We start from the raw sequence: 27179 nt of genomic DNA, 5'->3' as shown, positions 1-27179 counted from the left end.
GAATAATCCCTTCGCAATCCATGGGCTTTGAGCCCTCAGCCCCAAAAGGAAGCTTCCCTATGGCCTTCTTTTAACACTAAACAGCTCATGTCCCTACTTGTAGGGGCTCCTCATTGGACCTACAGCTCAGACCCAGCTTCTGTGGGACTGATTCTTTACACGAACCCATGGTAGCAGCACAGAGTCGGGCACCATGGCCTAGGGCAGTGATCCCAATCAGGCCAACCATTGAATTGTTTTAGGCTTTTACTTAGAAAATATTTGGCTATTTTAGTTTGGTTTCCAGTGCTGGCTAAATGGATTATATTAACATTTTATAAATTCAGTATGTTCCCTTCAATGTACTAGAATCAATAGGAACCAACCACACCCAAAGATGTTTCAAAATTAAATACGCTAATTAAGCCAGCCACAGGGTCTCACACCTATAATCCCAGCACTTGGGGAGGCCAAAGCAGTGTTGTTTGAGACCTACCTGGGCAACACAGTGAGACCTCGTCTCTACAAGAAAAAAATAAAAATATTAGTTGGCCATGGTGGTGCACACCTGTAATTCTTTTTTTTTTATTGTTGGGGATTCATTGAGGGTACAATAAGCCAGTTACACTGATTGCAATTGTTAGGTAAAGTCCCTCTTGTAATCATGTCTTGTCCCCATAAAGTGTGACACACACTAAAGCCCCACCCCGTCCCTCCATCCCTCTTTCTGCTTCCCCCCCATAACCTTAATTGTCATTAATTGTCCTCATATCAAGATTGAGTACATAGGATTCATGCTTCTCCATTCTTGTGATGCTTTACTAAGAATAATGTCTTCCACTTCCATCCAGGTTAACATGAAGGATGTAAAGTCTCCATTTTTTTTAATGGCTGAATAGTATTCCATGGTATACATATACCACAGCTTGTTAATCCATTCCTGGGTTGGTGGGCATTTAGGCTGTTTCCACATTTTGGCGATTGTAAATTGAGCTGCAATAAACAGTCTAGTACAAGTGTCCTTATGATAGAAGGATTTTTTTCCTTCTGGGTAGATGCCCAGTAATGGGATTGCAGGATCAAATGGGAGGTCTAGCTTGAGTGCTTTGAGGTTTCTCCATATTTCCTTCCAGAAAGGTTGTACTAGTTTGCAGTCCCACCAGCAGTGTAAAAGTGTTCCCTTCTCTCCACATCCACGCCAGCATCTGCAGTTTTGAGATTTTGTGATGTGGGCCATTCTCACTGGGGTTAGATGAGCACACCTGTAATTCTAACTACTCAAGAGTTTTGAGGTTACAGGGAGCCATGATTGTGACACTGCACTCCAGCCTCGGCAAGACTGTCTCAACAACCACCCCTCAAAAGACACAGTAACAGAAAACCCCCAAATAACTTAGAATCAGGAAAAAAAGCTGTCTGTTTCTCCCTCCTTATTAGAGAGTGAGAAGAGTTGAAGTTGGTACTTGTCATAGTAGTTACACACAACTGGTCGCTAATTATTAAAGGCTAGGATACAAGGGAAGGATATTGAGGAGCTTCTTGATAATCAAAAGCGTCAATGAAAATGACTGGTTCATTCAATGGCAGTTGAACTGACAGGCTGTCAATGTGTGATCCCAGGGTGGCAAGCTTCAGGAGCAACTGATATTTTTTGGAATGTGCCATGAGGATGGAAAATATGTGAGGACACCTCTCATCTCACAGTTCTTACTAGTCATACAGTCGATCCTCAGCTGCCGGTGACTATTCTTAACAATGTAATCATTTCAATGTGGATGGTACTCTATTTCTGAATTTTAAAAGTTTTCTGATAAAAAGGAGTTTATGAAATGTATGCTTTTGGCATGCGTGATACATACGCAGACGACGTTACTATAAGTCATATCAAGATTTATTTTAAAAATACATGGTCACATCAGAAAGCACATTTTACAGTGGTAAAGCAGCAACACTTTTTATTTATTACAAATTCTAAAAAAGATCCCAACTTTATAAGTAAAAAGGAACACTGATTATCATTTAAAACATGTAAATTTAAAATTACATACTAAACAAAAAAAGCATTACATTCCCACAAATCCAACGTCTTTGTAGGTTTTTACAGACATGTGATTTCTGTAGGGTTTGGGGCCCTATCAACAATTTCTATTAGGTACAAAGATAACAAAATAAAGCAATAAAACAATTGGGCATCCCTAGTAGACACCAAAGATAAAAGCCCATCCAGGTGTGGTCCAAAGAAACTCACCCCACACCCTGTGGGCAATACAAGTCTCTTAACCAACTGGATCTCAGCCATGCACTTTGCACAGCAAGGCTGTCAGTTCAGGTGCAGGGACTGTAATAGGTCAGGCCTTACATGCCAGTTCCAGGAATCAGCTAGCCTGTCTGTGAGTCATAGAGGTTTCTTGGTCCTTACTGATCTACTCATGGGATATTTGGAACTGAAATTAAAGACCCCAAACTACCTTATTGTCACATGAAGTCTTTTCACTTCCACCTCATTCTAAAACCCCACCCAGGAAAAACTATCTGAGGGTGCTCACACTTTGCAGGCTGCCTGACCCTGGAACCAGCTTGGGGTCCTGGTTCTGATCTCCATGGGGTTATGAAGGAAGACTCCTTAAGACCCAGAGATTGTGGTAATGGCTTCAGCCATGGTGAATAAAAGTTAAGTAGAGTGTTCCCAGCAAATAGGTTACCAATTGGATTAAGCCGTAACAAAACGCATTTGAATTCAATAAGACTAAACTGTGTTCATAAAACAATAATGAATATTACAAAAACAACAAACAAACTAGTAACAATAAAAGGTCAGACTTGTCACAATCCAGAAACCTATTTTAAAGTGTTTAAATATAATTATAGAAGAAAAATAGATTGCAGCTAAACAAAGTCAAGCAAACTTATTTTCACATCTACATGACTAAAAAAAATGACCTTGCTGGCATTATTTACTACAATGAACTTCAGTACTTTCCCTCTTGACATTTAAGGACAAGTTAGAGAACTTTATAAAGTAGAAAATGTACAGAAGAAGGCACTGTTTTGGCATTAGCAAAAAGGACACTTACTCTGACTCACCTCACCCCCCAAATACACTAACCATGTAAACTTTAATAACCTGGGGTATACACTCTAAACCCAATCCTTTAAAATCCCACAGAAATTGTATTTTTGGTGTTAACTAATGATCACTTGAAACTTACCAGGAGAAATCATAAATACCACTGGGAAGGGAGAGTGGGAATCTTGCCACAATTTCATCATGGAGTTTGTAATCTCGGAATATGCCCTGACTTAAGGGAATAGAAGGCTCATCTGTTCCCTTCCAGTACTGGGGGCAATTATTCCTCCCTATTCTCTCCACTAAGCCTTCAATAAAATTTTAAAAATAATACAGTAAAAAATAGACTCTAATTCAAGGTGTTTTATTTAAAAAAAAAATCTAACAACTACCTGCAAACACCTAGGACTTAGGGAATATTTTGGCTAATATTTAAATTAAAAACTTAAAACAGGGCGGTGCTTGTGGCTCAGTGAGTAGGGCGTTGGTTGGCCCCACACACGGAGGGTGGTGGGTTAGAACCCGGCCCCAGCCCCGCCCTGGCCAAACTGCAACAAAAAATAGCTGGGCCTAGTAGTTCCCAGCTACTTAGGAAGCTGAGGCAAGAGAATTGCCTAAGCCCAAGAGCTGGAAGTTGCTGTGAGCTGTGACACCAGGGCACTCTACCCAGAGTGAAAAAGTGAAACTCTGTCTCTTAAAAAAAAAAAGTTAAAACAATCCTTTATTCATAAAAATTAAAAGAATGCAGGCTGTTGTCTTTTAAAAGATAATTCTGAAAATGATATTTTCTATCAACTGTGGTTGGTTATAGTGAAGCTCTGTATTTCAACATTAGATTTTCTTTCCTATCTATGTACATAAATCTCACGTGATGTTTTAGTTTTCTTGATATTCATCTCTAGGGAAAATGTGATAATCTGTATTTTGGTATATATATCAAAAGTTCCAATGTAAGTTTTGCTCATAAATAGATTTTAAACTTGAGTTTGCATAGCAACCTTCTTAAATGTAGGGGTGGTATTGCCTTTCTGTGGTAATTCACAAATCATTCTCTTTTTTAAAAGAGTATAAAACGAAGGTGCTATTGTGAAAAGTCCTCACTAAAAATGTTGAAAATGTATTTCCTAGCGTAAAAAAGTAATTTAAGCTGCTTCCACTCAGTCATAATTAAAAGAATATGCCTATGTATTTTTTAATTTCTGGAGAAGACTTCATGTAAGTTTCTAGTGATGGATCACTAGTCAAGTCTATACAAAACATTTTGGTAATTCTAAGAAAGTAAAAGGGTGGAGGGCAACGAGCTGGTGATAATGGCTTTTACTAATAACATATATGTCAGAAAAAATGCAGCAGAAACAAGTGAATGGACATACCCAAATGTCTACTACCCCCACTCCATTGCAGATTATAAAGCACCTGTTATAATGCACTAGGGTTTAGTGATTTCATATTGGAAACATAAATATTTCTTAAGGAATCTATCTATGGAAAACATACATATAAAATTGTTGTATATTTTACAATAGTTTAAAACCTAAAAATTTTGTATATCAACATAAAACATTAATTTTTCTTCACAATAGTTGGGTTTTTTTTACTCACATACAAATATCATTTCCAAAACCCATCATAAACCTAACTGATGCACACGCTGACATCCGAAACACACACACACACATCCCTATACAAACTCACACCTACGTGTGTCACTGTGTTTACATACAGACATGCACATCTGTTTGCATCTTCACAGAAATGAAAAAAGCACAGTCACTGCCAAAGCAGTTTTTCATATTGGTGTTTGCAAAACATGTTGATGGAAACATAATTTTTAACTACTGCTTCTAACTGAATAGAGTAGGCATAATAGCTTTAGCTGCCTATCACATTCTACGTAAATTTCTTGATTTTGTAAAAAACATTCAAATATTCAAATATGAAATTGCTCATGTTTTCTGCATAAAGGGCCTATTCTAGATGAATATAGAATAAAAAGGGTTCTCCGTGTGCTGCTACAACAGCAAGGATTCATGATCATCCCTATAGCCTTATCAAAATATTTTACCCTTAATTATCCCCCTGATAAACTCCTTCTCTTCAGTAAAATGTGCAGCTTCAAAGAGAATTCTGGGCTTCAGATTTTACCAGGTGCACCCTGGAAATGGTGGAATGTCAGTGATGAGTTCTGTGTCGGGGGTGCCACACCACGAGCAGCCAGAAACCCAGCCTTTCTACCTGTCCATGTGACATTTCATTGCAATAAACTCTTGATAATTCAAAACCACAATTTGCTTTTTAACACAACGACTACCACACCAGAAAGAACTTTTTCTTTTCCCTTGGGGCCATGATTTTTTATAGGCCAAGAGAGACATGTGAGTTATATATGCTTCACAAGGCCCTGGGCTCAAAATCAGTGTAAGTTAATTATAATTTTCATGGCAATTAATGTGTTTTTTTTTTTCTTATTGTTGGGGATTCACTGAGGGTACAATAAGCCAGGTTACACTGATTGCAATGGTTAGGTAAAGTCCCTCTTGCAATCATGTCTTGCCCCCATAAGGCAATTAATGTGTTAATGCCATCAATAAAATGATCTGTTGGAAGAACCAAGAAAACAAATGGTATCCTTGCCTTTGGATAACAGGTCAACTGGCATGCTTGGTAACCTTCACCACGGTATCCTGAAATGTCACCCACCTACCGGTGTCTAGCCTCAGGCCTTAAAACACACTGCAGATAAACAGTCCGCTATTGGAAAACCCCAAAAGGCGAAATGTAGCAATCAGAAATCTTACAACTAAAAATTTACTCATATAGAAAAATTACTGGGTTTAACCAAATTGAATTAAAGCTGTCTACTAATTTTTTTACCTTGAAGTTTTAAATCATGTTTTTAACCAAAACATTTGATTTCCCAATCATTGCTGGGTTATTACAGAATACATTAATAGGCTTAGTGTGGTCATTTAAAAACTAAAAGGGATAAAAAGTGCTAAACAATGTATAGGGGACAGGGAGGAGGAAAAAACACCTGCTAACTGTTTCCAAAAGAAACGAACCAAGGCAAATTAGATCTGAGTCCCTTAAATCGGGCCAAATGTCCTGTATTATCTGAATAGTCACTTTAATATACATCAGAATAGGGGAATTTTCTTTATCTCCCTTCACCTTTTCCTCTTTTGTGTAAAGATATAGTTGGCTGTGTAGGTACTATTCAGTCTCAAAAAAAAAAAGATAAAATAAAAATAGAAATGAAGGAGTGAACTCTGACTGATAAGGTTAAAAAAGAACTAAACTGTGATTTAGTTGTTAAATGATGGAACAAGTCTGAGTCATTCTACCAACTGTGTGATCTGGGAGAGCCTATCGGCTGATTTTAAATGACTTTTTAAAAAAAGGCTGCTTGATGGCTACTTATCCAAGTACATGTCCTATTCTGAGATCTTCGAACACACCCGCATTGTGGCTACTCATGTGAGCTTTCCGGGTATGGAGATCACCTTTCCTTTTTAGTCTAAAGGGTCCCATGTAGATCTTAGTCCCTGGGTGGACTAAGGGGGCACGTCCTGCACAGCCGGTGAAGGCCTCATATTTATCTGACCAGGGATAGAGGCCATGACACCGTCATAGGTAACTGCATTTGTAGCATGGTCTAAGTTGACATTCATGAAGCCTACTATGGAAAAGCGATCATCATTTCCTCCAACTACAGATAAGGCACGAATAAAACTTGTCTATTTAGTGTTTTACCTCTATGTCAGTATGTGCCACCGATTAACGACAACACTGAAAAAATGTAACATAGTCATAGTAAAATACCAACTAACTTTTAACATTTATGTTCCCAAACATATATACACACACACACACACACACACATACACGCTCCCACAACTGGGGGATACTCGTCACTGAGGAAAGAGCTCGGGTTTTCTGGCACGTAACTCCCCGTCTGGGAGATGCTGTCCAGATGAGTAAGTGTCAATGAGGGTGAGCGGTGTCTGAGCCCGACAACCTCGCAGGGGAACAACATCCTTCATGGTTTACTCAGGGTAGGATATGTTGAAACTGCGACCAGCTCTGCTCCTGCAAGCGTTAGCATTCACTTATCTTTTCGTGGAATATGAAAGGCAAACTGAGATTTCTTTGGTGATGGTCGTTTGCTTGAATGGCAGATTTTTCTTCCAGGGCTGTGTTCATGTTGTCTGAATAAGCATGTTCATCGTCATCTTCACCCCTCAGATTGCCCTCCAGGCTGTGTCTAATGCCGTAAGCAAAGTAAATCAGGAAGCCTTTTTGGGGAAGGGGAAAAAAAAAATCAGTGTCACCAGGGGTGTCAGGACATGACTGTTTTAATGTGGGAATTTTCTTTCTTTCTTTTTTTTTTTTTTTTTTTTTGAGACAGAGTCTCACAGCTCACAGCAACCTCACACTCTTGAGCTTAAGTGATTCTCTTGCCTCAGCCTCCCAAGTAGCTGGGACTACAGGCACCCACCACAACCAAGTTATTTTTGTTGTTGTTGCAGCTGTCATTATTGTTTAGCAGGCCCAGACTGGGTTTGAACCCACAACCTCAGTGTATGTGGCTGCATTTCTCTTATCACAGCATTTACAATAGGAGAGAGGAGGCCAAAGTCCAGAAAGCTGAAAGATTAAAAGACCTACCAAGCGCCATCCAAATGCTAAATCTGATCCAAGTGTCTGCACTCAGCTGGACCATCAGGTAAATGTTCACCAGGATGCTGAACGCTGGCAAAAACGGTAGGAGTGGAACCTACAGTGGAAAACAGTCCTTGGGAATGTATTCCCATTTTGAGAGCATATTCCCCAAATTACGTCAACATGGTGGCAATTTAACCTGACATTCACACGCTCACATTTTGTCAGTAACAGTATTTTCCTACAAAAAGGACAACCTGAATAAAAACCCTGCTTCTAGAGATTTCTAAAAGGAGAATTGCATTGAATTTACTGAAGCTTAAGGCAATAGGAGATTTATTAAAGCTGCTAAACTTGCATCATTATCGAGCTACTATTGGTATTAGAGTTTAGTTTCCTTTGGGGTTTACGGTTTACAGCAATGCGGCCTGCTTCTGTAAGTCTGGATATACAAGTATCCCAAGAGGTAATTCCAGAAAGCCTCCTTCAAGCCAAAACCTGCTCTTGGTTCACAAGGGACAGGATGATTTCAACTTGCAGAGGAAGGACTTTTGGTGAGACTAAATCCTTGTAAGAGGATACTGAATTTCCAAAAATAAAACGCGTCTATTTTACCGCTTTGCTCTTATAACAGATCATTTAACCAGCAATTTGTTTATTATTATATGTAATAGTACGTGATAGGAACACACTCAAGTTTTTGAAAAGGCAGTGCGATGCCTGATGTGGGGAGAAGACCCGAGAGAAAGGAACTTGGCCGAGGGATCCTGACACTCGCTCACTGGTTAACTCGGCAGATGATTTTTTCTTTTGGAAATAACCCATACAACTAAAATACAAGGAAAGTGAACATCATACTCTGGCTCCCTCATCCTCACTGCACACACCATGAAGGCAACTTTCTGCTGATTCTGGGGCTGCCTCCAGATGGTGAGCACGATGATCACACAGAGGACCAGGAGCAGCACGAGAAGAGCGAGGCTCCAGGCTTCCAGCTGGGCGATGGCGCGCACTCCATAAGTGGTCAAGATGCTCAGGCCCAGGATGAGAGAGGCTGCAAAGGCGGCAAGCGGACAAAACAGCATCAGCAGGTGCGCGAGTCCCACGGACGGCTCAGCTCACACACTGGCACTCGGGGAAAACAGCAAGCTCTTTACGTATCTACTTTGCCAAATGCAAAGATTCTTCACTATGACCTTTCTTCTTTTTTGCTCCAGAAGAAATTCTCCCGTGAATTGGCTGATTCAGCGATTTAAGAGACTGCCTGTTTACTCATCACTCTCTCCTTAGGAGTCAGCCTCCAGCTTGGTGACACCGTCCTGCTCTGCTGCCTGTGCCCCACCTGTCCTCAGACTGCTCTGCTGCCTGTGCCCCACCTGTCACACGATGGAGGGGATGCTGCTTCCCTTTTCTGCACACAGGAAGCGGCACGTCTGTCTATTATTGGTTGTTTTAAACATATTGTCACTGTAAACACCTACTATGCATGCTCTGCAGCTTTTCTCCCCATTTCAGAGAAATGACATCACCTCCTACTCGGCCTGTCTCTGGCCATCACGTCCATGAGGGGCCCCTCCTATTTGGTCTTGGAGAAACCTGTCCTTCCCTGGCTTGTCACCAACAATCCTGTCCTGTGATCCCAGTGAGAGGAAGAACTGGACTCTCTCAGCATCCCAACTGCCCAGCAGGGTGCCTGGCACACAGATGATGCTTAATAAATGCTGTTGAGAACAAGTTTGATGACGTAACTGTGGGTGAGCAGACAAGGAGCTTCTCCATGGCCTCCTGATCCCATTGGGTTCCTGTTCAGTTACGGGAGGAGCATTGGCCTGAAGTGCCTACAGAAAGCTCCCTGCCAGCTACAGAGACCTGCCAGCTGGTATCCCCACCGCTCTCGCCTCGGGGAATTTCTTCCTCTCTTCTTCAATTATCAAGATATTACATGGATCAATTCATCCTGCTACTATAAAGATGGTCTCATCTGCTGGCGATTCTTCAGGTGGAACTTTCAGCCATCGGGCTGGTTGCTACACATTCAAGGGCAACGTGAGGCTCCCTGACCTCTGCTCACGTCTGGGTGGTTATAAGGTCTGCAGGGAGGCACACTTACCCAGGAGTCCTACCAGGAAGCTCACGAGGGAAGATGACTGTTGTGTCGGCAGAAGGGAGGGGCTGAATAGGGTTTGCAGGATGGACCCCTGTCCTTGTAGCATGGTGACTTGGGACTCGCTTTTTGAGGCAGTGCTGGGACACGCTTCCAGCCCTTCCTTCTCAGGAGAATATTTGGGCTGCTCGTAGGATAAGCTGGGCTGGTACCTATCCACAAATAAACATCTGTGTCTTTAATCTCAAACAGACACTTGGCCCAAAGGAAAGGAGCACCTAAAACCCACACCAGGACACGAGACAGAGTCACGGGGGGAGCAGCAAATCAGTACTTCTCAGGATGCCAGCCCCTGAGAGCGCTCAGCCAGGACCCTGACCTTTTCAGTAAAGTATCTGCAGCTACTCAATTAGAAAGTTACATCGTAGATGCAGAAAAAAGTTAAATTTTAAAGTAAGGCAATTGGGACTGCGGGATGAGGGCACTGGAAGTACCTATGCCCATAGAAAATGCAGTTGATGAAAACAGCGCAGAGAGTCCAGTCACCTCTCAGCTGCACAACAACACAGGCACAACACCGTCACCTCTCAGCTGCACAACAACACAGGCACAACACCGTCACCTCTCAGCTGCACAACAACACAGGCACAACACCGTCACCTCTCAGCTGCACAACAGAACAGGCACAACACAGTCACCTCTCAGCTGCACAACAGAACAGGCACAACACAGTCACCTCTCAGCTGCACAACAACACAGGCACAACACCGTCACCTCTCAGCTGCACAACAACACAGGCACAACACCGTCACCTCTCAGCTGCACAACAACACAGGCACAACACCGTCACCTCTCAGCTGCACAACAACACAGGCACAACACCGTCACCTCTCAGCTGCACAACAGAACAGGCACAACACAGTCACCTCTCAGCTGCACAACAGAACAGGCACAACACAGTCACCTCTCAGCTGCACAACAACACAGGCACAACACCGTCACCTCTCAGCTGCACAACAACACAGGCACAACACCGTCACCTCTCAGCTGCACAACAACACAGGCACAACACAGTCACCTCTCAGCTGCACAACAACACAGGCACAACACAGTCACCTCTCAGCTGCACAACAACACAGGCACAACACCGTCACCTCTCAGCTGCACAACAAAACAGGCACAACACAGTCACCTCTCAGCTGCACAACAACACAGGCACAACACAGTCACCTCTCAGCTGCACAACAGAACAGGCACAACACAGTCACCTCTCAGCTGCACAACAAAATAGGCACAACACAGTCACCTCTCAGCTGCACAACAACACAGGCACAACACAGTCACCTCTTAGCTGCACAACAGAACAGGCACAACACAGTCACCTCTCAGCTGCACAACAACACAGGCACAACACCGTCACCTCTCAGCTGCACAACAGAACAGGCACAACACAGTCACCTCTCAGCTGCACAACAAAATAGGCACAACACAGTCACCTCTCAGCTGCACAACAACACAGGCACAACACAGTCACCTCTTAGCTGCACAACAGAACAGGCACAACACAGTCACCTCTCAGCTGCACAACAACACAGGCACAACACCGTCACCTCTCAGCTGCACAACAACACAGGCACAACACAGTCACCTCTCAGCTGCACAACAACACAGGCACAACACAGTCACCTCTCAGCTGCACAACAACACAGGCACAACACAGTCACCTCTCAGCTGCACAACAACACAGGCACAACACAGTCACCTCTCAGCTGCACAACAACACAGGCACAACACAGTCACCTCTCAGCTGCACAACAACACAGGCACAACACCGTCACCTCTCAGCTGCACAACAAAACAGGCACAACACAGTCACCTCTCAGCTGCACAACAACACAGGCACAACACAGTCACCTCTCAGCTGCACAACAGAACAGGCACAACACAGTCACCTCTCAGCTGCACAACAAAATAGGCACAACACAGTCACCTCTCAGCTGCACAACAACACAGGCACAACACAGTCACCTCTTAGCTGCACAACAGAACAGGCACAACACAGTCACCTCTCAGCTGCACAACAACACAGGCACAACACCGTCACCTCTCAGCTGCACAACAGAACAGGCACAACACAGTCACCTCTCAGCTGCACAACAAAATAGGCACAACACAGTCACCTCTCAGCTGCACAACAACACAGGCACAACACAGTCACCTCTTAGCTGCACAACAGAACAGGCACAACACAGTCACCTCTCAGCTGCACAACAACACAGGCACAACACCGTCACCTCTCAGCTGCACAACAGAACAGGCACAACACCGTCACCTCTCAGCTGCACAACAGCACAGGCACAACACCGTCACCTCTCAGCTGCACAACAGCACAGTTCTGCATTCAAAGGCCTCGTCACTGTCTACCTCTCTGGCCTCATCCCCTTCAATTTCCCCTCTTGACTCCCCTAGTCTAACACGGACAAATTCATGTGGCCACTCTGCCACCCGCCACCCCATGCTGGACATTTTCCTCTATTTTCTTTTCTTCCTCTATAGCTCATGTCAAGAAAACAGCCGACTTCTTCTCCCGTTGTCCTTCCTCCCCAGGCTCCTCTGAGTGGCCCTTTTGCCCTCTGAACAGCCTTTGCTTATTTTTGAAAGTGACATTTTTCCTCTACATAAAAAAATGCAAGTTTCCTCATGCAAGTTTATAAGTCATTTAAATAACTTTAGATGCTATATGTGCTGTAGATTTGTATTCTGAAACTCATCTATTTTTCTCCATATAAGTAAATATTTGATTTGCTGTAGAAGAGTCCAGGAATACATATATCCTCATTTATCCAACGACCTTCTGATTGATACTCAAGTTAGTTCTCTTCTTTTCACTCTCGTAAATTACCTTTTCTTTTCTTTTTTTTTTTTTTTTGAGACAGAGTCTCACTATGTCACCCTTGGTAGAGTGCCATGATGTCACAGCTCACAGCAACCTCTAACTCTTGGGCTTAAGCGATTCTCTTGCCTCAGCCTCCCAAGTAGCTGGGACTGCAGGCGCCCGCCACAACACCCAGCTATTTTTTGTCAGTTGTCATTGTTGTTTAGCAGGCCCCGGGCCGGGTTCAAATCCACCACCCTTGGTGTATGTGGCTGGCACCGTAACCACTGTGGTATGGGCACCGAGCCTGAAATGACCTTTTCTATAAACATCCTTCATATACATTTATGTGTGCCTCCAATTAAATCTTCCACATGAAATCTTGCAAGCGAATTATTGGGACAAAAAAGGAATTTTTAAGCATCTTTACACAATATGCGAAATTGCCACCTATTCATGACTGGGCCAACCTGTCACTCAGGATCAAACTGTTATTTGATTCCTTGCTAAGAAGCAAGCATGCTTGTTACACTTCCTGTGGATGTTTTTACGGATCTGGCCTCTTGCCCTGGTGAGACTGGCCGCTCCTTGAAAGCGAGAGGGGTGAGCACTCATCTCTTCCTTCCTCCTGCAGAACCACCTGGCGACTCACCTGAGGATGAGAACGCAGGCTGCCACCAGGGAGTAGGCCATGAGCGTGCCAATGGACATCATGTCCACCAGCGCCTTCAGGTCAAACAGAAACGCCATCACAGCTACAGGGAAAGGGAAAGAAGGGTCACGGAATGGCCCAGGAGGAACCTGCATAGATTTACAGCTTTCAAATCAGGGACAACTGCAGACACTTGGTTTTAGTACCAAGGCTAAGTTGAGCAAAGTATAGAAAAACATCTGACTCCCAGCAAGATGTTTTTTGGGTTGTGTAAATTGCTAGTAAGACTTCAAAAAACCTTCAGTTCTCTAGTTGATACAAAGCACATTCTACTTGATTACTTAAAAAATATTTGGCCCAACAATGAGTGAAAATATTATATCACAGAATATTCTCCTCTGTTGTTTCAGAAGAAAAACATTGGCAGGAAACATCGGCTAGCTAAGAATATTCAAACAGAAAGAGCTTCTGTATGTTATATAATCAGTTAAATTCCAAATGTATTATGAATTATATCACATACAACTCAGCATTATCTTAATTTTGAAAAAATAAAATAATTTTCATTTACATTATGCGTTTTTTTTTTTTTTTTTGCAGTTTTTGGCCAAGGCTGGGTTTGAACCCGCCACCTCCAGCATATGAGGCCGGCACCCTACGCCTTTGAGCCACAGGTGCCACCCATTATTAACGCTTTTGATATAGGCTAAATTCTACCATGAGTAAAACCACCCATTCCAGGTAGACTGTGACCACATCTGAGAGACTGACTTGTGGTCCTGCACACCAAATCATGTTAAGAAGCAAATTATACTTTAAATAGTTGAACAGTTGTATCTAGCTATTGTTCTCTCCATTGAAACATCAAATTAGTGATAATATTCACTTGAATTTACCACATCGTGTTCCCCATCGTAATTTAGCCCTAACCCTAAGTAGCTACCATGTTCCATTCCTGTGGTGCTCCAGATTTCCATACAAGCTTTCAGTGCCTATGAGCTCATTCTATCTGAGTCAATGATGCTATGAGACAGGAAATTAGTAGTTTCAGCCCCAGAAAATGGCTGGCACTTGACTATTTTGAACCAAAACCTCCAGCAATTTCACATAGTTTAACCTAATAGGATTATTTCCTTCTTATAGACAGGGTAGAACTATTAGCTAGAGCCAGAGGTTTACCTCAACCAACATTTGCAGACGCCTTCTACAACTTCTACAGACTCACCCTGTTTCTTTAAATACGCTGTATGCTTTACTTTGAAAACTCTTCACTGCTAGTACACTTATGTGTTAGATTATTAAAATTTCAGTAAGTTTTGTAAGAACCGCAGAGAGTAAATAAGTTAGCCAAGAGACGAGAAAATAATGAATTACTCATGCGCACTCTCTGACTGAAGTTAAAAATAAGCAAAGTTGAAGTAGGGGAGTTCAAAACTACAAACAAAAAATTTACAGCCTTTTCCAAAGAGTGGTCTATTATAATTATCTACTTTTCATTATTAATTTTAATATCTTATTATACTGCCAAGTTAAATTCTTCCTGAATAAAGGAGAAGGATAAAATTTCCAAAATTCTAAATACAGCGTATTACGAGGCAAGTTTTCACTAGAAAAAAATATGTTTTTATGGATTAAACAAGATAATGCGGTCCTTTGGTGAGAAACATTTACAAACTATAATAGCTTTAATATCATGATGTACTGTTTAATACTAAAATGGTCTTGAGGTCATCTAGGGAAATCTTCATTTTATGGGGGCAGAAAATAAGCATGAGAAAATAAGCGATTTGACCTCCCAATCTATGTCTAATAAAGTGCCGGGTTTATTAGAAAATATTAACAAAGTGAAACTGTAAATACTTTCTGACCCCCCCAAAATTGTTTTAAACATAATGAAGCATTAGCTTTCTCTAACCTAATTTCCCAACAATTCATAGCTTCAACAAAATTGTCATTTTGGCTTGAATTTCTACTGTCAAGGTTGTTTCTCGTTTTACCTAGGAGGCTTGCTCAATCTCTCTTTGCCTTCTTTAAGGCAACACTCTTGCTCTATAGAATCTCTGAAAATTTCTGCATGGAATCAGAATCTAGCCACAGGCATTTTATGCGGATATTATGACATGCCAAATGGTAGGCAATCCAGACTTTCTTTTGGACATAACTGAAGTTCCAAAACTGTTGAAAGGAAAAATAGATTCCTAATAGGATTTGAAAGGATCTGAGCGTCAGTAACTCTTCAAGGATCATCATGGCCCAAGGAGGGACACGGGCCCTATTGAGGACACTGATTAAAGGGCCAGCTGCAAATTATCTTTAACATTTCTTATACTTAAGAATAGGTAAACATTAGCTTTTCAAAAACCATATAGTCCTTTAGCAATATTCAACTTATGCCCCAGACAAAAAAAGAAAACATCGAATCATTGTTTTAAAATTAATATTTCAAAAATTAAATAGGCAATTCTTTAATTACAATTTTGTTCATCAATGATAGAATTTGATGTGCTAGTTCATGGGAAAAGCAATCCAGGACATTTAGGGAAGAACTGTGATAACCCTTTGCACATCTGTTAGAAGCTCAAAAGGTTAAAATGACAAAACAGTAAAAAAATCCCCGAACGGTCAATTAAGAACAGAACTTCAAGATGCCCCCCCAGCACAATTTCCAGATGTTAATCCCAGCACATATAGTAATTTATCAGTGATTCTTTTTAACTTACATGCACAGCATGCAGACCCTCTTTATCCGTCAATGCATGCGAATAAAACGTTCCAGTCCAATGCTGAAGAAACCTATGCTTATAAAGCTTACCAGAAATGACCCCTGCCGTCATCGTGGCAGCGACTGGTGACTGCCTCTTACTCACTCTGGCAAGAAATCTAAACAGTAAGCCATCCCGGGCCATGGCAAACAGAATTCGAGGTAAAGGAAACATAGAGCCCAGAAGACTAGAACAGAAAAATTCACAATCCACATGTGAGTTCTTTTAAGTATTATTCTAGAAAGGTAAACACAAGTCAAGACTGGGACACACTAAAGTGCAGAACCAAAAAACTCAAAATAGGAAACATTTCACAAAAACGTTACCGTACTTCATGTCAATGAAAGTAGAGAACTGCCTAGCTTTCTATGCTTTCCATAATCCTGGATGACAACGATCCCCCTTTTCTTAGTAAAAGTCAACTCTCTCTCACCTGCCACTGCACCTGATGATAAAGTAGCGATTATTGGTGTCTTCGTTTTGGAATTGACTTGAGCTAGACATTTGAAAAGCAACCCGTCCTCCGCCATAGCATAGATTACACGGGGCATTGGGAAAATGGACCCAAGGAGACTAGATAAAAAGCAAACACATGCAGTAGGGCAAAGACATTCATGCACAATTACATCCTGGAACCGAAATAAAGTACATAGAATTCAGCAGACTTGTCGTTCTTTAAATGTACTGTCATCGGGCATTTTAAAATATTTGCTAAAGATACCACTGTGCTAGTCATGATTCTGTTACAGTTATATAAAAACATGACTGCAAGGAATCTGTGTGTGCCCATAATCAATATTGAATTAAAATTATGTAATTAAGAATTTACAAAAAACCCCCAAGTGAACCGATCTCATTAAGATATTTTTAACGGCAATAATTCAGAAAATTATATTCCTAAATTGCTATGTAATTAAATAAGATTAAGTAATTTTACTTCATAGTAATGATCTTTTTATTCAATAATGACATGCTTTTTGTATTTGTTGTACCAATCTTTTTTCTCATATAGTCTGATATTTGATATTTGATAATAATTACCGGGATGATATGATAATCAAGATAGAGAAAGGCAAAAAAGATTAACTTACAGTAAATTTAGTACACAGAAGTATAAATTGAATGACAGTGAAGTTTAGTAAGACAATTTTTGCTTACGGTGTTTTTAATTACTTGGGTTTACTGGCTGCTATCATTCCACATATTACTTAGTTGTGAAAAATAATGATTTAAGAGAAAATGAGTAAAATATTTTCTTTAAAAATCCATTTTCTGCTACTTGGGAGGCTGAGGCAAGAGAATCACGTAAGCCCAAGAATATGAAGATGCTGTGAGCTGTGATGCGACGGCACTCTACCAAGCGTGACATAGTGAGACTCTGTCTCAAAAAAAAAATCCATTTTCTTTATTCTTTCATAAGGCTGAGGTGAGCATGACCACAGATGAATCTTTGTCAAGGGCATGGTGGTGCAATGTCTTCACAGTTCAGACTTTGGAAATTATTTGAAGATATTCACATTAAAGCTCTAACTGCTACTTAATATTATCTTGAAAAAAAAAAAGGAATTTTGAGGGAAAAAATAGGTCAATAAATTATATCAAAAGATTTATTTTTTTAATTTCAGAGTTCTAGAAAATTATTTTCCCCTTAACAAATTAGTGATCAGGCAGAAAGATTAATTTTCCCTTTGCGAGAATATTCTATCCTATGGCACAGCGCAACACTGGAATGAGACATCTTACTTATGATCCTACGTTAATTTGAAACAGGGAGCTCAGGAAACCTGAGAATTGAGCTGTAACTTGTATTAAAACAAGCAGCTACTGGAAACTTCAACACTTTGAGATTCAACCACCTTTCCCCTCTCATGTAGATTTTACATGAATTTCCACCATCAAGAATGATAATATCTATTTCTAGACCAAGTTCACTTTGATTGGGGCTAAGAAGAAAAAGCCTCAGCATTTCACAATAAAAAGCACATTGTATTTAAAAGTGACAGGCACACGGCTTCCACTCACACAGACTCAGTGCCACTTGCAGAGAGCAGACCATGTGAATGCCGCACGCACAGTCTCAGGATGTCCCTGCCACTGTGAGTAACACCTTGACAATCTGACTCTTAACTGATGTGTAGGTGGATAGTTTCTATAAACCCTTAAGATTCTTTTATGGCTATTCTTTTTTCTCTTTTTTACCAGATTCAGGATATACGGCAATTCTGAGCAAACTGAGCAAATTCGGGAATACATAGTAGCATAATATGCTCTGTATGTCGGGATATTTTTAAAGTGTAGAAGAATAATTTTTCTAGACACTGACTACATCTCATAGGACCCAATCACCCTTGCCCCAAAGGCTGCACAAAGTACCTTGTGGACAAGGCGCAGAGGGAGCCTGCAGCAACAACGTATTTGGCAGGACCCCACCCGACATATTCAAATGCCACAGGAAGGGGGCTTTTTTCATCTAGGAGGTAGTAGGGCATCATAAGGGTCAAGGCCGCAGAGACCCCAAAATAGGCCATGAAGCAAACAAGCAAGGAAGTCACAATTCCAATGGGGATAGCTCTCTGCGGGTTCCGGACCTCTTCACCTGAGGAAACATGAACAGAAGATTTGTATGTTTAAATCAAACATTCACAGGTAAAGAACGTAATCTGCATGAAATCCTTCTTCTTCTCTATGGGAATTCTCCTCTGTGTTTGTTCCTTTTGTTTTCTTAGCTTGATCCATCTATTTTATATGAAATTTCCTTTCTTCTTGAAGGTACATTGCTATTACATAAAAATCTAATTTCAAAAAAAAAAAAAAAAAATCCAATTTCCAGAGGGAGAAGGGAAGGAAGAGCCATGACGTCTCCCAATTCCAGGAAACACACACACACACTCCGTAACATACCAGAAATAATAAGTGTTTAGAGGCAGAACAGCAGTCTTAATCCATTTGGAGAATGATTCAGCCACAGATATTAACATGTTAACTGCCATGTGAGTTGTATTTAACTCATGCTAGCTTTGAGCCTAGGGCCTCATGAAGCACATATAACTCACATGTCTTTTGATCTATCTTGACCTAATGAAACACCATGGCACCAAGGGAAAAAATTTTTTTTTCTAGTGTGGTACTCAATGACTGCTATGATGGCATTCTTTTTTTTTTTGCAGTTTCTGGCCAGGGCTGGGTTTGAACCTGCCACCTCTGGCCTGCTATGGCATTCTTTAAGTCCTTAAATATGAAGGTTTTCTATAAAACTTATTTCATCTATTTGTATGAAACTCTAGTTCCAGTTTTATGGCCACCCTGTATTTTGTCCAACTAAAGAAGAGGTGATTTATGAACAATGGCTTATGCACATTTATGAATCATTTCTTATTCTTTGTGACAGTATGTCCACATAGAAGGGTAAGGATAAGCCAGGTGCAGTGGCTCATGCTTGTAATCCCAGCACTCTGGGAAGCCGAGGTGGGTGGATTGCCTGAGCTTACAGGTTGAGCAAGCCGGAGACCTCATCTCTAAAATTAGCTGGGTGTTGTGGCGGCCACCTACAGTCCCACCCACTGGGAGGCTGAGGCAAGAGAATCATTTGAGCCCAAGAGTTTGAGTTTGCTGAGAGCTATGAGGTCGTGGCACTCTACCGAGGGCAACAAAGTAAGACTCTTTCTCAAAAAAAAAAAAGAAGAAGGTTAAGGATAATAATTATGACTAACATTTATAAAGTACTCAATAACTTGTGAAGTATTTTTCTTTTTCTTTTTTTTTCTTTGCAGTTTTGGCCAGGGCTGGGTTTGAACCCGCCACCTCTGGCATATGGGGCCAGCGCCCTACCCCTTTGAGCCACAGGTGCCGCCCAGCTTGTGAAGTATTTTTCATACTTATTCACTTAGGTAATCCTCATCAGATCTGAGCAGTCGGTATTACTCTCCTAAATTTACCAATGCGGAAACCAAGGCCCAGCAAGTTGCACTAAGTTTCTTTTTTGTTACCAACAGTAGGTATTACAGCTGGTGCAACGAGTGCCCTTCTTAGTCCAAATTCCTCTCTTTTGTGGACCTTCCAACCGTTACACACACACACGACTCACGTCATACAAGGAACACCTTCCCTTCTATGAAGAGCCAGGAAGCCATTCTTACCAGTTGTTGCGATGCAGTCAAATCCCACAAAGGCATAAAAGCAAGTTGCAGCACCAGCCAAAGTTCCTGCAAAGCCATAAGGCATAAAGCCGCCAGCCCCAAAGATACTTGTTCCATTTTCAGAAGGCGGCTCTCTAAAGAAGAGAACAGACACATCGGAAAGCATTTTCGGAGAATACTGCTTCTGCTGGTGGTCTACCTCTCACTGTGTCACTGGAAGGCTGCTGCATTTGTCAGGCCTCTAAAGCTGATGTATTATATAAAACCAAAACCGTATTCTTTCACCCCGTCCTAGAGAATGTGGTGTCCCCTAACAATGACCTCTCGGGTCAGTGACACCTGACTGGAGTCTGAGGGCTGGCATGTGCAGACAGCACAGGCTCACTCTGGCTGGAACCCACAGCCAGACAGGATTCTATAGACAGAGACTCCGCGTATGTGTGATGCTCTGAGATAAAGACGAGAAACTTCCTCTCGTGGACACTTTTTCCGTTGAGAATTCATTCAGCAACTTATGAAGCAGAGAGTTAGGCCGATTGCACACCTTTAAAATGCATTTCAAAGAGACTTGAAAACGTGGAACTAAATTCCCCAGGCTCGATTTAACAATACTTAAGTTAAATATTTTATTACATATTATAAAAAATCAGAGGATACTAATTTTTTCCCTCATCAGAATAATAAACAATATATGTGGTCAGACAATTAAGTTTCCAAACTCATCCTAGAAAAAGTCTACATACCTCAACACTGAATATCACTATGGTCACCTTCGAAGGACTCCCCTTGTCCATCTGGGGACAGAGTGATATTTAGCAATGAGGTATGTAGCACTTTTTCTAGGATGAGTTCTTGAACTTAATTGTCCAAGCTTGTGTATGTACCTCACTCCATGTAATAGATGTAATCTTACGTTTCCTTGGGCAACTAATAACATTCTCTAAAAGACAAGGTCTGAAAATCACTTACAGGCTGAAAGAATACAATGAAACTGAATGGTGGTCCCAAAGGAAGAACGGAAAGATGCTTGCAAAATACTTAAAAAATACTCATTGCTATTTAATAGCGACAAATCAGTGGGGGTAAAAGATCAAGTTCTTCCAGTGGTTAGAATCTTCCTCTGGTCTTCCTTTCAACAGGAAGCAGAGATTGAGGCTGGGAATTAACAAACAGCCACTCGGTCCTGACAGTGAACATACCTATAACTTTATGTTTGGAGGGATTGGGGAGAAGGGTATTAGAACAGAACAGCCCCTAAGGAAAAAATCTGGAAAGCAAAAAGTTTAAGAAACCTTGTTGTAGAGCAATGGTTCTCAACCACTGCGACCCCTTTGTAACAATGAAAATACATCCTGCATATCAGATATTTACATTATGATTCATAACAGTAGCAAAATTATAGTTATGAAGTAGCAACGAAAATAATTTTATGGTTGGGGTCACCACAACATGAGGAACTGTATTAAAGGGTCACGGCATTAGGAAGGTTGAGAACCACAGCTGCAGAGGAAAATTTTCACATATGCGTTTTAAAAACGTAACCAAAAAAAAAAAAAAAAGGAGGGGAAAAGCCCCCAGTATTTTACCTGGCACTTGCTGATATGTTTTTGAGAAACTCTTCACTAATCCTCCAGTTTGCCACATTTCCTTTCACAAACCCAGCAACCATCACAAAGAGAAGGACCAGGATGTTAATGGCAGTGAAGACTTTATTCACCCACGCAGATTCTTTTACTCCGAAAGATAAAAGACCTGTTGAGAAAGAAGAGAAGGATATTTTTAATTTTTACCTAAGCTTTAGGAAAAGCAGCAAGGAGAGGGCTTCAGGATTATCATTTCATCAGCATTCGTTTATTTAACGCCCATCCATCCATTTCGACTGCTAGTTCTAACTCATTAGTCGCCTAATTGCAAAAAAAAAATGTCTTCTGAACACAACTAATTTGAATTCAGAGGGCTGACCGTGCTCAGTCAGAAGATACCGCACTTTATAAGCAACTCATAAATCTAGTGACGTTGGCCATGACAGGCACATGTAACAGTTTTAATGAAATGTTATTCTAAAAAGCCACATGTTTAAGGTTGTGAACTTTTTAAAGTAAAAACCTCAAAACATATGTCTGCCATGTATTTACTGAGTACATAAAAAATAATTCTTTAGTTGTGTCAAAAAGCACTTTGTTAAATCTATTCTCATTTTAATACCTTCCTTTTAGATTTTGACTGTAAAAGTAATCAATTTCCTATTCAAGTAATTCGAGGATACAGGAAAAATGTGAACATAAAGATCAACTATAGTCTCTCCTCCAGAATTTTACACACAAAACACACCCACACTTTCATGCCAGCAAATATATATCCTTATTTTTAACAACTGTATAATCTTTACTATATTGAGGTGCCATGTTTTAATCTCTTATTTATAATTAGATCACTCTTAGCCTTTCACAATTATAAACAGCACTGACATAATCATCCTTTTATAAATCTTTTTATACTTTCTTATTATTTGTTTACAACAATTTTCTGCACAGTAAGCCTGTATCAAAGGGCATGTGTTTCTGTATAAGGAATTTGGTTCAGATGGTCAAAATATTCTCCAGAAAATCTGGCCCCAATTTAAATTGCCCATTTTTTTCTATTAGGATATTCTGTTCCTATTCAGAAGATTTATTTGTATTAATATATAAATGCTAAAAGCTCTGTATTTGTAGCATATACTTCTCCCAGCTTATCGTTGGCTTTTAATGTGGATTATACGCCTGTAGGTAAGTTTTAGAATCATCTATACATTTTTCTATGATTTTTACTTTTAAAAAGATTTCCCCTTAAACATTAACCTGTGTTTTCCTCCAGTATTTTTATGACTATATCATAATACAGTCTATAATTTAATCCATGTAGTAGAAGATCAGAATTACAGACCTAAGAAAGTTTATCCTTTATGGGGAAATGATTGTTATGAAAAGATCACGCCAAAGATCTATTTGCTTTTTTCTCATATCTTCTCTACCACCATCAAGTAAGCAGAAATTTCTAAGCAGAGATCAAAGAAGTTGAATGTCATTCTTTCACTTTATGCTTTCCCAGAATTATATAATAATATAACTGCATTGGTGACATCCAGGAAAGTTCCCGACCCTGTACTTGTACAGCATGGGGAGTAACATATTTTGTGTAAGTTTCCCAACATCTCATATGCACTCTGAGAGCTCATCTTCTACCGACAGTTACAGACCAATGAATACGTCATCTAAACACTGCACACATTTCCCGTGTAGCTTCAATAGAACAATAGTGTCAGGTGCTGCCTGTAGCTCAGTGAGTAGGGTGCCGGCCACATACACCGAGGCTGGTGGGTTCAAGCCTGGTCTGGGCCTGCTAAACAACAATGACAACTGCAAACCCAAAATAGCCAAGTGTTGTGACGGACACCTGTAGTCCCAGCTCCCTGGGTGGCTGAGGCAAGAGAATCGCTTAAGCCCAGGAGTTGGAGGTTGCTGTGAGCTGGAACGCCATAGCACTCTACTGAGGGCAACATAGTGAGACTCTGCCTCAAAACAAACAAACAAACAAAAAAATAGCTTCAAGTGAGAAGATATTTGGTATAGCAATATGAATAATAATTTATAATGGGGGGTTTGAGCTTCGAAGATTCTAAGATAGTTAAAATGTGAGCTTAGCCTATATTTAAATGAAAGGTGTGATGTTGAATGAACACAGGACAAGTGACACAGACCCTGGCCTAAGGGAATTTATTGGCCCTAACCAGGTCATCAGTACATACTTTCCATCAGTTAGTGGTTAAAGTTGGATATTTTAAGTTCATTGAAACCACCCCCAAATTAAAAATGATTTGACTAATTTAACATTAGCTAAGCTGTTTAGAAACCAAAGCAAATAAAACTCTCATTTGTTGAAAAACAATTGGTGTGATTTTTCTTGACATTAGAAGCCAACTGCAAAAATTTTAGACCTATGTAAATTTTGTTCATATTCTTATCCTTATCCCTATAAAAGCATTTAATTAATAATTAACTTGTCAAGGCGATTTTTAAAATTATATAATTTTTAGGGAGAAAAACAGAGATCAGGTTTGCCAAAAAAAAAATAGGAGGCGTGACTGTCCAGGGTAGAGCAGGTGGGAAGTAGGAGTGGACATGAATTTACTCCTGGTATGGACATTAAGCTGAACCAGAGGTTAAGAACGACCATCGAAAGAGAAAATGTTCAAATAATTTATTTTAAACAAATATAAAGAGCAGGGATTGGCTATGCTTCTAAAATAAAACTGGCTGCCATCTGAGTGCTAATTAGGTATCAAACGAGAAGGCTACACACCGACTATCTCTCCCCATGGGTGAGCAAATTGAGTAATGGAAAGATGGAATAAATTGTTGGCATAGCGGGATCAAAAGCCTGGTTGTTCTGATTCTAATTCTCATGCCTTTCTAAACCACAATGCTTCAGCCAATACTGATGAAAACTGAAAAATCCTGGTGCCAAGCATGTTTTCTACATAACATCACCATTAAAAAATGATGGGTGTGGGGTGGCGCCTGTGGCTCAAAGGAGTAGATGCGCCGGCCCCATATACCGGCGGTGATGGGTTCAAACCCGGCCCTGGTCAAAAACTGCAAAAAAAAAAGAGATGGGTGATTTGAATGTGTTTCCTTTTCAATCAGAAGCCTACATTATATAGATGGAGGCATGACAGAAAAAGTTCTAGAAACAGTACACCTACAAATAACTTTAGCTGTATCTAACAAGATGAATAGCACCAAGGACTGACACCCTTCCTTACTGACACTCCACTGCCATTCCTGCAAAGCTGCAATTATTATTATACAATAAATGTCCTCACCCTGTTTTTAGAGCATGGCAGGTACCACGTACTCAGGAGTACTATTTCTATCACTCCACCCAAGGTAGACATATTTTTGAAACACAACCTATCACATAAGATAAAATGATGATCCCAGCCAGTGACAAACTCCACAGATGTCCAACAATACCCTAACACGTATAAATAAGAGACCTCGTCTTCAGAACTCAGGCCCCGGATTCAGAAGTAACCTATTTTCCCGGGACGATTAGTTTGACTTATCGTGGGGAGAAGTATAATTGGTTTTCTTACCTGCTAGAAGTAATATAAGGCACACGGCGAAAAAGTCTGGATACTCTGCAAGGCCAGTATAATTCATTTTGAAATACGTCTTCAAAAACTGACCGATCTGCTTGCTAAGAAGTTCATCAAAGGTACCACTCCATGCTCTTGCGACACTGGATGTGCCTTCCCAAAACACAGAACATGCAGAGGATACAAGGTCACCAGTGGCAAATTATCATAACATCCTTTGCTGCTCTATTCTACGATAAGCAGGTGTTCATATGTTAATCTCATATAAAATTATCTTGATAATTTATGGGACTATCTTGATAATTATGTGGAATCAAATAACTTTATTTGCAGTAAAGAATTATCATTTTTTAATAAAAACCAGGGCTGAGACACAAACTGGTCCGCTCACGATCACCAATGCAGACCCACAACTAAACACGAAGGTGTCCTATTTCTACCATTCCATGCAATTAAGATTTATTTTCAAAAACACACCTATCACATAAGATAAAATGAGATTCCAGCCCGTGATGAAGGCCCACAGCTCTCCGACAGTAACGTAGGTGTACAAATACGCAGACCCAGTCTTGGGGACTCGGGCCCCAAATTCGGCATAGCAAAGGCCGGCCATCACGGACGCCAGGGCAGCGATGAGGAAGGACACCACGATACTGGGGCCGGAATCTGCTTTGGCGACTTCCCCAGCAAGGACATACACCCCGGCACCCAGAGTGCTTCCAACCCCCAGGGCGATGAGGTCCATGGTGGACAAGCAGCGGCATAATTTAGTATCTTCCAGACTGTCCAGAGTGACGATTTTCCTCCGGATCAGACATCGGGCAAAAGTCATGGCAGCTCTGCAGGGAATCATTCTGCCGAGGGCAACCTGAGCAAGAGAAGGGAGGAAGTTAGAAGGTGATGTGGAGTCATCGGAGGTTAGAAGCTGATCTGAAATCATCAGAGGTTAGAAGCTGATCTGAAATCATCAGAGGTTAGAAGCTGATCTGGAATCATCTCCCCTCCACTTAGGGACACAGCTTCCAGGCATTAATAGCTGCTGGTTTTTTTTCCCCCCCTCCACTTGTTAAAACATGTGAAGGAGTGATCCAGAACTGTCCAAGGAGGGTTTCATAAGCCAAAGCTGCAATTTTCCTGCTTTTTACTTACATATTCCTCTTTGAAAAGGGACTGCAGCAAACGGCCTATGTGACAAGCAAAAGAACAGCAACCTTGGGTGATCAAAAGGATTTACTATTTTTGTTCACTTATCACAATTTTTTAAAGACATGTTGATAGAAACATATTCCAAGAGATGGCCTAGTTGTTGCTATAGGAAGGGCGAGAACTGCCTCATCTTTTAGGTTCTTCTTTTCCTCAATCATTCATTCGGCTCAGACCTTTCTAAATGCCAGGGATTCCTCTAGGAATATGTGTAGAATGAAGTTCAGAAACGTGGTCTCTGGTTTTCTGGGACTTACAGTCTGGCTGGTGTCTAAAAGCTGGTAAAAACACGATCATGCATGCTACAGCTTTATCAAGTCTGTGTGAGATTCTCGGCTTTCATTTAAAAAAAAATTAATACGAAGCAGATGTGAACATTTTTAGAATTTTAAAATATCACCCCCGCCCAAAACATGCTCAGGTTGAAAACCGCTATACAACCACCACACTTCAAAAATGAGTTTGTATTAAAATACACATGCTTATTATATTTAGCTGAGATTTAAAAGTAAATAAATAAATCCACAGTCCATGCCAAGTATTATCATATGTTCTTTTATTAATGGAATCAGTAAAGTGGACAAAAAGTCCCACTTCCC

The 27179-nt window shown here is 40.8% G+C and overlaps 1 protein-coding gene across 5 annotated transcripts in view; it reads right to left on the bottom strand.

Moving 5' to 3' along the window:
• Positions 1–1906: 1906 nt before the first annotated feature.
• SLC7A2 (solute carrier family 7 member 2) overlaps positions 1907–27179 on the bottom strand; it is a 65376-nt gene continuing 40103 nt past the window's right edge. For 4 of the 5 annotated variants that reach the window (XM_053578319.1, XM_053578320.1, XM_053578317.1 and 1 more), the window contains exons 2-12: positions 25855–26245; positions 25375–25530; positions 21824–21989; positions 20238–20371; positions 18475–18697; positions 16535–16674; positions 13340–13442; positions 9819–10024; positions 8596–8762; positions 7715–7823; positions 1907–7341 (exon numbers count right to left, since the gene is read on the bottom strand). In XM_053578319.1, coding sequence (XP_053434294.1) covers positions 7145–7341; positions 7715–7823; positions 8596–8762; positions 9819–10024; positions 13340–13442; positions 16535–16674; positions 18475–18697; positions 20238–20371; positions 21824–21989; positions 25375–25530; positions 25855–26230 — 1977 coding nt within the window. In that variant the 5' untranslated portion in view covers positions 26231–26245 and the 3' untranslated portion in view covers positions 1907–7144. Of the gene's footprint in view, positions 7342–7714; positions 7824–8595; positions 8763–9818; positions 10025–13339; positions 13443–16151; positions 16289–16534; positions 16675–18474; positions 18698–20237; positions 20372–21823; positions 21990–25374; positions 25531–25854; positions 26246–27179 lie in introns of all 5 variants that reach the window. The other variant, XM_053578318.1, reaches the window with a different exon arrangement.

This window comes from Nycticebus coucang, chromosome 24, assembly GCF_027406575.1.
Source record: "Nycticebus coucang isolate mNycCou1 chromosome 24, mNycCou1.pri, whole genome shotgun sequence".
In the NCBI taxonomy this organism is placed as follows: Eukaryota; Metazoa; Chordata; class Mammalia; order Primates; family Lorisidae; genus Nycticebus; species Nycticebus coucang.
This window is presented reverse-complemented; position numbering and strand designations above follow the sequence as displayed.